This window comes from Danio rerio, chromosome 1, assembly GCF_049306965.1.
Source record: "Danio rerio strain Tuebingen ecotype United States chromosome 1, GRCz12tu, whole genome shotgun sequence".
Taxonomy (NCBI): Eukaryota; Metazoa; Chordata; class Actinopteri; order Cypriniformes; family Danionidae; genus Danio; species Danio rerio.
Window position 1 is genome coordinate 42,007,898 of NC_133176.1, and position 12,140 is coordinate 42,020,037.

Genomic DNA, 12,140 nt, shown 5'->3' on the forward strand with positions numbered 1-12,140 from the left:
AAATATCAGATGGAACGATTTCAATACTTTCAATGATTCAGTTACAAAGGAATTAATAAGAAATCTGTCAAATCAATTAGACATGTTAGCAACATTAAAATGTGCAAGTTCACTTGTCAGATTATCAAGAAACATTTTTTGTACTTAGAAATTAAAAAACTCTTTGTAAACCACACAAAAAATGTGCTGTAGTTTCTAGATAAAATCAACACTACTGGGTAATATGAAGCCAACCTTTTTTGTTTCTTTTCACAGATGTTTATTTACAGGGACATATTTTCAAGAAGAAAGTGAATATTTTGATGTAGTTCTTTGCAAAACCCCAAATAAATACCCCCAAACAATTTAAAAGGGTCTATGGTTTATAATCATATGCCGTATGTTTGCCTTACAATTTTATCTCCATTTGGACAACCTTATGGCCAGGTTGTTTAGTAGCATATTTTAAAAGCGACATATAAAAGCAAAGTATAATTAAGCTAAAACTTCAGTTAATCTAGGTCTTGGTCTTAACCGAAACTTAGCTAAACTTTAGTTCTTAGGTTTGCGATACAGAAGACATAATCTTTGTTCCCTGCATCATCTGCATATTTTCCTACAACAAAAACTGTTTTCTTTTTGCCCTTTCGCTAAAAATCAATGCACAAGTGGCAAATTATTATAAATACTTATTGCAGAGTACCATTTCTAGTCTCGCCTGTGATAGTTTTTTTTCCTTATCATTTCTATGATCTGAGTCGACAGCGATTGTTTCTAGTAAAGTCTTGCAGTTTGTCCTTATGTCACTGATCCAACATGCAAAGTGAACACAGCAGCAACTCAATGCTTACCCAAATAGTCATGCAGTGTAAAAATAACAGCAACTCAATGATTTTAAAAAGGATGTAGTGTGATTTTTGCAAACATAATGTATTTTATATTCGTTAAAATGTAGACAATGCCCTCTAGTGGATTTGTCATCTTAAACAAGTAATGAAACACACCTCTATTAACATGTTTTACATTTTACAAAATTGTAGAATAAGCACATACTGTGTTTACAATGAGCCTATGTTGATTTAAAGTCTAACTAATATTGAAAAGTAACTATCAATATCTGAATCAACAAAATCAAACCTGAATAATAACATCAATATAATCAATCTATTTTTCCTAAACCCTTGCCACTTGAGTCACATCTAAACAGAAACTATCCATTAAATGAGCCATCAACGGAATAATCCTTTCAAAAACACATTGTACACTTTGAACACTTTTAAACATGGCAGTTCTTTAAAAATGTACAGCACTGTACAATGTTTTGAGAAATAAAATCTATTGAAAAACCCAATTTGCAGCAGTTACCTATAGTTCAAAGATAGCTTGAACTGTTGACCTCTTAAAGGACCTGAAGTCTTCTTGCTTATGTCATCACTTTCCCTTCCCCCAGGTGAAAGCTCCTCTAAAGTTGTGAAAGTGGTGAAAGGTAGCCGTGCTCAATCTGAAGTTAAAAGATGAGCGGATCTGGCAGGTGGATTGGCTATTAGAGTGGAGAAGATAAGAGAGACAGATGTGGGTAATCTGTTCCACCTGTACTAACTTCCCTACCTGGGAAGTACACATGACCACACACTGACTCTAGAAAAGACTTCCCTGGGGAATCCCTTAGTTATCGCCAAAAAGCAGAAATCAGCCAGTGTTGTTTGGAGGAGGGGGAAAGTGGTTTTGTTCTAGCTGGAGGTGGTTTATAATGGGTGGCTTATTCATACAGTAGATATTTATCACTAGACATAAGACAGCCATGCAGGCTGAAATATAATGCTTACTTAAACCAGGGGGTCTCAAGAGACTTGCAACATAGCAGCTATTAACATTAACATATGCATTCCCAAAAGCAGTCAACATCCCAGTTAAAAATGATGGAGTTTCTGTTGAGCCATATGACAAAGCCATACGTCAGTTCCAATGAATGAGGTCAATACTGCAGCTGAGTTTAAGACTACAAATCAGAGGGTCCCAGCACCTCATATACTTTCCAAGCACCCACATTTCCCAGGTGACCACTTTAGAAAGATAGTCTTAGTAGACAATTACTCTCTCTACGTGTACAACCCTTGTAATTTATAATTGCAATCACAATAACTCATGCATTTCAAGACAACTTTGCCAAACAGATGACAGATGGCCATGATGGAAAAGTCCAAGGGAGAGAAATAAGATCAGAATATTAGGCGAACGCTGACTGACGCCCAATGAATTATTGAGTCACCTTCTCTATGCATTCATATAACATTCAGCTACATGTGCAATTCTAGAACAATTATTCAATTCCATGGCATAAGCTCAAGACAAATATGCCCCAAGTGGCCTGAAAACAAGCGATTAGAAATTCAACAGCTTTTTTATGTTGTTGCTGTCGCACTCACAATTAACTTTCCCTCCTCTTTGTGAATTCCAGCTAAATGAATCTTAATAACCATTGAATTTCACAGTGACCCAAAGGAGTTTAAGGGAAAGTGAAGTGAAAACAAAGAAAGTCTAATTTTAGGCAGTCGTGATTAGTGTACGGCCCATGTCCATGCACATTACCAATGGGAAGCTTTTCAAGATTTTGTCAAGACGTCCACATTGTTACGTGTAGCATATGGTATCATTTATACACTGAACGTAGTAAAATTCCAAAGTGTCTACTGCTGCTGTGGATAAAAAGACACAATGTTTTGTCAAAGTAATCTTGCTTAATTGCTGTCATTTAAAGCATAATATGGGTGAGTATATGAGCCAAAAGCAGCAAAAAGATACCTGATTTTGGTTAAGACAAGTCACTGTGGAGACATAATTCCACCAATTGGAAATATATTGATAATTGTGTATTTTTAACATTTACTTTCTGTTCTTTCTTGCTCATACAAAAAGAGAGAAAGCACTTCTTACATCTGAAGCAATGACACCTGCTTTCACTTTTTATGATGATATAATTGTGCTCAAATTATTTCCTTTTTAAACTATTACAGCGTAAATGATTAAGAGAAAAAAAATATTTTGTACATCAAAATGTTAAACTTTATAACCCCTGAAAAATTTTAACTGGTTAAAAATATGCAAATAATAAATTTGCCAGACCTATTTGGTGCTATTAACAACGATGTTGAATTTATACTGTAATAAATCAAAACAAAACCACAAAGACATAAAATGGTAACCATTATATAATAATAGGTAAGGTCAAAGGTAACCACCATGGTGGTTTGAATGTAACATCATACCCTAAATGGTTGAAAATTCTGCCCTTGCTTAACAGATTACACAATGAACTATACAAGTTCCATTCATGTGTTTCTGCAGAATATAATAATAACTACAACAGTCTAATTACCAGTGCCGGTGATGTTGACTGTTGATGTTATATTTCAATAATCAAGGCAGCACTAATACGTTTGATAATAAACAGAAGAATAGCTGTGTAATTAGTTTTCTTCATTCCGAGGGGGGTCAATCATAGTCAATATATTATGACTCGAATTATACCAATATAGTGAGTAAAATAACTTAAAAATGAGCTTGCTGGTGCTTACCATGGCATCTGCTTGATCTTGATCGTATTCATAGTAGTCGTGACTTGACTCGAAAGCAAGGTTTGCATAAAACAATGCGAGACAGAAGACAGAAAATCCAAATAAGTGCATTTTAGAAAAAAAAAAAAAAACAATCTCTGAAGTCTGAGCAGAGTCTCTTGAAAGTTCCCCTTTTTCAGCTTTCAGCAGCAGGTTTCTAGAAAACTCTGTCCTTCCTTAAACTAAAATAAAACCCATGTATACATCCAACATTTTAAGAAGTCACTTCGGTACTGGTCCATGGAAAGCACCGTGAGCCGTTTCCTTCTTCACAAGCGGCTGTGAACATCCACTCCGAGCGGAGAGTGATCAATGTGGAAGTGCGCTGGGCGCCCAATGGCATGTTTTATGCAATTTCACGCTGTTACTTTGGATCCCTCTCCCTCCCCCTCAGTTTTCCACAGCCTGCCTCTCTGGTCGCGGTTAGACACATTCCGAGACATCAAGAGACGATATCACGGCACGCGCGCTTCCTCAGGTGTGACTACAGCACGTCAAACTCATTGAGGGCAATTCGCGCACGAGCGCACATCATCAACCTCAAAGATATCGTTTGCAGGCTAAGGTTAAAAGGTCGGGGTTTAAAGAAATAGTTCAGAAATGCCGTTTCTTCTTATACTTTTTATGCAAACGATTACGTTTGGTCGTGTTTTCTCATTCAGTTACAATAAAATTTAAAAAGGGCATACGCTTTATAATAGGGCAGAATTAAAGTAAATATAGATCTATAGATACTGTTGGTAGATCGATTGTTAGATTGATAAACCAGGGTGAATTTGTGGTTGTATGGTCTAACAATAAACCATGTGTTTTGTTTTATTTTTATTTTATTTTATTACTTTTTTATTAGTAATTTTCATTAGGACCAAAATAGTACCTGCTGTACTTTTTTTGTACGCTACAATAAATATTATGGACCCTTGGATCCATTTGCCTTGGCTTTATTGAAGATGATATGTTGTAAATATTGTCCAGTTTCTTGCACATTTCAATTTTTTTGCTTTATAAGCCACAATTTATCATCAGAAGCCATGGGTATTGATTTTGATCTGATGTTTATTTCACTGTGGTTTTACTTTTAAAGTGCCAGTAGCTATTCACTCACACTTTTATGAATCATAAAGGAGCATGGTTTTGCTAAAAATCTTCCTTAATGTTCTGCTGCAGAACAAATGACTCCTATATGAGCAAACTATCAGCATACTATCATCTCAAAAACATAGCAAGAACCAGATGCTTTGTTTCCAGTGAAGACTTAGAGAAACTTGTTCATGCTTTTATCAGCAGCAGGGTGGATTACTGTAATGGTCTCCTCACTGGTCTTCCTAAAAAGACAGTCAGACAGTTGCAGCTCATCCAGAACGCTGCAGCCAGGATTCTGACCAGAACCAGAAAATCAGAGCACATCACACCTGTCATCAGGTCTCTACACTGGCTCCCAGTTACATTCAGAATAGATTTTAAAGTATTATTACTGGTCTATAAATCACTAAATAGCCTAGGACCTAAATACATTACAGATATGCTCACTGAATACAAACCCAACAGATCACTCAGATCATTAGGATCATATAAACTAGAAGTTCCAAGAGTTCAGTCAAAGCAGGGTAAATCAGCTTTCAGCCACTATGCCCCTCGCCGCTGGAATCAGCTTCCAGAAAAGATCAGATGTGCTCCAACATTAGGCACATTTAAATCAAGACTGAAAACACATCTGTTTAGCTGTGCCTTTACTGAATGAGCACTGTGCTACGTCCAACAGATTGCACTAAAATGTTTTTCTCTTCTTCTTCATTCTTTTATATTACATTTTACTTGTTTTTATGTTTTTTTTTTACTCAATTTTATTATTTGTTTTTATTTTTATTTTACTTGTTTCTTTTATTCTTGTTTATGTAAAGCACTTTGAATTGCCACTGTGTATGAAATGTGCTATATAAATAAACTTGCCTTGCCTATACGTCGGATGGCTTAAGGGTGGGTAAACTGAAAGCAAACTTTGATTGTTGGCTGAATTATATTAAAATGTATTCAGATTTTATGCATCACGGTGGTGCAGTGGGTATAGCACGATTGCCTCACAGCAAGAAGGTCGCTGGTTTGAGCCTTAGCTTTGAGCTCCAGATGCTTCGGTTTCCACCCACAAGTTCAAAGATATGCACTGTAGGTGAATTGGGTAAGCTAAATTGTCGGTAGTGTTTATGTGTAAATGAGTGTGTACGGATGTTTCCCAGTGATAGGTTGCAGCTGGAAGGGCATTCGCTGTGTAAAAAAATATGCTGGATAACTTGGCAGTTAAATGAGGAATAAAGGGACTAAGCCAAAAATAAAATGAATGATTTCAGATTTTATTTTATATTTATTAACTGAAAATTGTCATTTCATGTAATGTATACATTTTTGTAAATAACTTCATCTGTTTTTACTGGTGTTATGTATGTTATGGTATGTATGCTGTCATTGAAGATAAGTACCAATGCATGTATTAAAAATTGCAAACCTAATAAACTGATAACAATCAAGCAGTATATTGTAAAATTAGACACATTTCCCAAGTGAAACGTGGTTAACTGGGCCACCTTTACGGTGCTAACTAGTATGACTCAAAATGTGGAAGAAAATTTACCTGAGTTCACCCTACTCAAAGAGAGCTGCATTTGAGACTACGTTTAAATTCTGTTGGAGGGCTCTTTCTCCTTGGGGGTCTTCAAGTCCTCAAGTTCACAGAGTGCTCTTCTAATGCCGTGGAATGCAAGTCCCACTTTAGCCCTTGTGTTCCATTCACCGCTGTCAAATGGTTGCATTTAATTTTGTGATCTTCTCAAATACTACTTTAAGTAGCAGTCCAAACATGCGCTGTCAAATGCATTCAGTGTTAACACTAAAGGTCTAGCTCGAATTAGCTCAGGGGATAAGGGTTTGTGAATGATATCCTAATTTGCCATGACACTGAATACTGAATACATCAATATGAAAATACTTGACAATGCATATTTAAATTGCCAGGGTTGTTTTCCAGAGCAATAGAAAGAAAGGTTTTGGTTTAGTTTGCTATTCAAATAAAAAAGTTGCATGATAAACTTTTGTACATGTTAATTTTCTTAATGGCCAAACATTCTTACTTATAGAAGAAATAGTAATTCCAAATAATTGCTTACAGAATTTGCTGTCACAAATTTGAAGAAAAAAATGCATGTCAGTATTATAATTTTAAGTGGCCAATACATATGGCAACTTTTCTTTAACTTTTCTTTGCTCGAGAACTGTCTTATTCTGCTTTCCTGAATGCTTTGATTGGACTAATACTAAAAGGTCAAAGTTCAGACTGGTTTTATAAGGATTAACAGGGTTGCTTTTGCTTTGACATTACTAAACACATTATTTCATTGGAGAACTTCTAACATCGTCAGCCAGGCGTCTGGAGCTGCTTTAGAAATTTCTGCCACAACTGATATAATCTCATTTGGAAGGCATTTGATTTCCTCAGTAAGACTTTTGACATACTTAGCTTCAGTCTCAAAGAGTTTCAGAAGCTGACTGGAGCTTTCATGCTTTTGTTCTACATGACCATTTACATCCTTTTTCATTTTTATCTCATTTGGCTAAAGTAAGCTGGAACTGGTGTCCTTATTTAAACCCTGTGCTCTCTTCTTAAGAAATCTATTCATATTAAAGTCGCTTTATGTGTAATTTGTTTAATGCCTTCATTATAGGAGATTACCGACTTGCCAGTTAAAAGCTGATCTGAGGGTTTTGTCTGACATTATTTTTTCCTTTGTTCAGTGATTATTGCTGCACATTAAATATGATACTTTGGTTTATTTTGATGGTCCCCCTTTAGATAGTCTGTTGACCATAAGTTACTTTTCAAGTTCTTATCTGTTTACTCTCATCTGGGTAGTATCTGTAGATTGTCTTTTAAAGGTTCTTAGGTAAGAAAGAGGAGGAATTAATTATGATGTGAAATCAAACATAATTTTGTGCTTGTCAATTGCAGGTGGAAATGAGGGACTTTTCACTCTTTAAAACATTTTATTGGATAAAAAAAAAATATTTGTACAGGATAAATGGAAATGCATTTGCATCACCAAGAAATGTGTATTTTAAGTTCAGATTTCGGAGAAAAATGGCTTCAAGTCGATGCGGATGAAACAAAAGCCAAATTAAAAACAAAAAAAAATGTCACTTTTTTTGAAGTTTTACAAACTAATTTCGAGAGGAGAACATGATATGATTGACTGCAGCTGGCCACCAATTTACATTCATTAGTTAGCCAATCAGATTATTCCAAACTCACTATAAGTAGGCTAGCTAGAACTACTCCCCTATCTTCGTTTTCCAAAGAAACCCCCATCCACCCCTTCTCCTCCTTTCCTCCTTTACCACCGGGGAGCTCTCGAGAACCACCTGATCTCGTACTCCCCACACATGCTCTATAGACCTGGCAGGAGCCCTGGGCTCAACTATCTCCGAGCTCAGGGTTCTCTCCCGGGATAGCATGCCAAACCTGCTAACAGTTGTCAAACAATATCTAAGTGTGAACTCTTGAATTGTAATTTATTATTGCATACAGTACTTTGATAAATCACATCAATAAAAATGCCATTATGTTATAAAACTACAGTCAGTAAACTGTGATCTGTATATATATATGTATATATATATATGTATGTATGTATATATATATATATATATATATATATATATATATATATATATATATATATATATATATATATATATATATATATATATATATATGTATGTATGTATGTATGTATATATATATATATATATATATATATATATATATATATATATATATATATATATATATATATATATATATATATATATATATAATTGTGTTTTCAAATTTATGGGATCTTGAAATCTGCTCTGACAACTTTTGATATTGAACATTTTACTCAGCAGTTTAACAAGATAACTTTCATTAACATTTTTAGTAGTTTTAAACAATATATAATAGAAAATGTACTGCAATTTTTAAGATACAGTATATTACATAACCAATCTAGGCAATAAATTACAAAAGATGCCAATAAAACCAGGCCGATGTAATTTTTGCTCACATTTTAAGATTATAAGGCTGAATGGCGTGAAATGCCATCAATTTACGTTTGTCCCCATCTTGTGGTAGAACGACAACCGTCACTTTTTTTGGTCCTCCAGACAGGCTGATGGCGGCAGATGCACTGAAATATATAAATATAAAGATACTCCGAAATTATAAATATTTTAAAATAGGTATTATTATTATTATAAATAAACTGCATAGTTTCAATCTAAACAACTACATTCTTGACTAAAAAAGCCACAAAGGTACATTATGTTGTCCAACAGTTGGAACATTTGTCAAACTGTAGAGTGTGCTCTGCTTGTCGCTGTATAGGCGGAGTAATACACAAAGGTGAGGGGTGAAGAGGCTGTACCAGTGCTATTATTTGCAGAATATCGCACGGCTATCAGCCAATCAGTAAACAGTTGAAGTCAGAATTTTTAGCCCCCCTGAATTATTAGCCCCCCTGTTTATTTTTCCCCCTATTTCTGTTTAACGGAGAGCAACACATTTCTAAACATAATTTTAATAATCAGTTTCTAATAACTGATTTATTTTATCTTTGCCATGATGACAGCAAATTATATTTTACTAGATATTTTTCAAGACACTTCTATACAGTTTAAAGTGACATTCAAAGGCTTAACTAGATTAATTATGTTAATTAGACAAGTTAGGGTAATTAGGCAAGTCATTGTATAATGATGATTTGTTTTGTAGACTATCGAAAAAAATATAGCTTAAAGGGGCTAATAATTTTGACCTTAAAATGGTGTTTAAAAAACTAAAAACTGCTTTTATTCCAGCTGAAATAAAAGAAATAAGACCTTCTCCACAAATAAAAAATATTGTCAGACATACTGATTTCCTTGCTCTGTTAAACATCATTTGGGAAATAGTTAAAAAAATCTAATATTTCTGACTTTAACTGTATATCTAAAAAACAAAATGCAGAAAACTTTTAATAAACTGTTTTCTTTAACGGTGTGACATTTCGGTCTGATTTAATTCCCTGTCCTAGTGAATTACACCTAGTCAACACACAGGTCCACTAACTTCATTGTCCATCACCTATGATCACTTGAGTCAGTCTGTGGCCCCTAAAAGGAAGGCACAAGAATTTATGAGGGTATGGCACAGTGACCCAGCACTGTCTACCACTTTTGCTTGTCTGCTCATGTGTGCACAGCTTGTTCCCTCTCACTGGGAATTGCTCCTGCCGGAACTGGGAAACAATGGATGTGGGAGTCCTGTGACTGGAGCCACTGCTTTGGGAAGCGCTGGACCCTGTTAATGCTGGAATTTGTGGTGTCCCTTGTGTTTCAAACAACGGCTGTGTTGGGTAGGATAGATCGATGAGGATAAGATGGCAAGGTCATGGGGGGCAGGCCTAATCTTGCACTCTCCAGCATTCCTTGGCATCCACATTGGTTTGTTTGTAATAAAGTATAGAGTATTTTGACATTGAAGACCTGTGGATAGAAACATACATACTTTTGCATTTAATGTTTAATGTGTACAGACGTGTGGTAAACTTGTATGTAATGCAGAAAGACATTTGAGCAGATGTTTCCATGTCAAACAGGAGCTGGAAATCAAGTGAAGGGCCCATGTTTCAGTGATTAAGAAGGGAAACGTGTTGTGACTGAGATAAGGAGTGGTTTTGAAGTTTCTTTGTTTCAGAGTTGACAGCTGACACAATTAATTAACCAACAAATGGGGGAATATGGCAATACAAGAAACCTGTTGTGTGTAGTTTTGTGTGTTTATACAAAATATTTTGCTGTTATTGTGTTTAAACAGTAAACTGCTACTTTCTTCAGAAGTGTCATATGTTTGACCCCCCCCATATATATATATATATATATATATATATATATATTTATATTATATATGAGCAATATCACATGAGTAGCAGTGCGATATGGCTGTATATTGCCACTGGTGGGAGGCGTGCGTTGGCAGGAGGCTGCAGGCCGAGTGCTTTAGTGCCCCCACCGGTGCCGATATACAACCATATCGCACTGCTACGAGTGTAATATTGCATTTATACAACTGTTTGACAGCATATAAAAATATAAAAAGAAAATCAAACATGGAGAGTCATAAAACCCTTTTGTATGAGGAACTACTTTCTTCCGCGTTGGATTCAAATCCTAAGCTGACAATTAAACAGTTGAGCGTGCATCTTTTAAACTTTAGATCTGTAGAGTCTGGTTTTTGTATGTGGGCGGAGTAATACACAAAGGGTAAAGAGGCTGTACGGGTGCTGATATTACTTCAATATATCAGATTCGAGAACCAGAACTGTAGCATAAGTTGGTGATACAGTCCAGCAGAATGACAAAATTTTGATGAAATAACTCAATTTACTATAAAGAATCAAAACATGAAAAAATGAACATGTATTGTAATCAGCATTCACTTTGAGGGATTCAATTCTCTCAGAGTAAATTCAGCTAAGACACCTGTTATATAAATCCTAAAATTTCTGCCTTCACGACATTCTAGAAAATAATAGAAATAGATGGGAAAGCCCCATGCTTCTACTTGCCATATTAGGGACTGTTTGACAACTAAACGGCACTTCATAAAAAAGGTCCAAACCACAGGTTAGACACTCACAGACACCAGTGCCATTTGACCCTCGGTTCATTGACATATTTGCCCAGCAAATTACCCTCACTGAGAAGAATTCAAAGTAAGGGACCAGTGAAGTGACCTCTTAAAAGCGATCTTTTACACATGTAAAAACATTCCTGCTCACACACATACTGACACACACACACTTTGGCATTCAAGAGACTCTAAAGACAGAGAGAATAGGGAGGGCAGAGAGAAAGAGAGAGAGAGAGACCTTCCACCTCTGGCCTGCTTGCATTCGTATGGAAATAAGTCTTCTTGAGAAGTTTATGTTAAACTCTGAATGAGGATTAACATGGCTCCCGCTTCACTAAACAAAGCAATTACTGAGCACACATCTCCCTCAGTCTGACCGGCTGTATAAATATTGCCTATCCTGCTGCAAACAAATTGCATAGTCACAAACAAATTGTTTTTCTTGGTATAGTGTAATGAAATTAGTACTAAATGTACTGTTTTCTCACATTTTTCAAGACAGCTTGAGATATGTCTGAAATTGTTTTTGTGTAGAATGTGGTGTACATAATTAAAGGACACTAATGAGACCACTGTCTCCAACCTTTGTTTATTTCCTTTTATGAATGATAAGGTGCAAGGAGATGTTTGACAAACACGTACATTTTTATCGCACAAATTTGAGAAGCTTATCTCAGGTTTACCTAAACCTTTCTATACTAACACCCACAAAGATCACCCTATGTGTAGATGAATGGTGCTTCAGACTTTCACAGAAGATAATCTGTAATCTGTCTAACAGACAGATTTGTTCAAACTGGCCCTTTAAGCTTCGCTGGCCATATACAGTGGGCCATTTCTCTCAGCGT

The 12,140-nt window shown here is 35.6% G+C and overlaps 1 protein-coding gene across 6 annotated transcripts in view; it reads right to left on the reverse strand.

The window, feature by feature from the left end:
* vegfc (vascular endothelial growth factor c) overlaps positions 1 to 4,095 on the reverse strand; it is a 58,128-nt gene extending 54,033 nt beyond the window's left edge. For 5 of the 6 annotated variants that reach the window (XM_073928564.1, XM_073928636.1, XM_005159998.6 and 2 more), the window contains exon 1: positions 3,555 to 3,931. In XM_073928564.1, coding sequence (XP_073784665.1) covers positions 3,555 to 3,665 — 111 coding nt within the window. In that variant the 5' untranslated portion in view covers positions 3,666 to 3,931. 6 annotated transcript variants of the gene reach the window in all.
* Between the last annotated feature and the right edge of the window lie 8,045 nt (positions 4,096 to 12,140).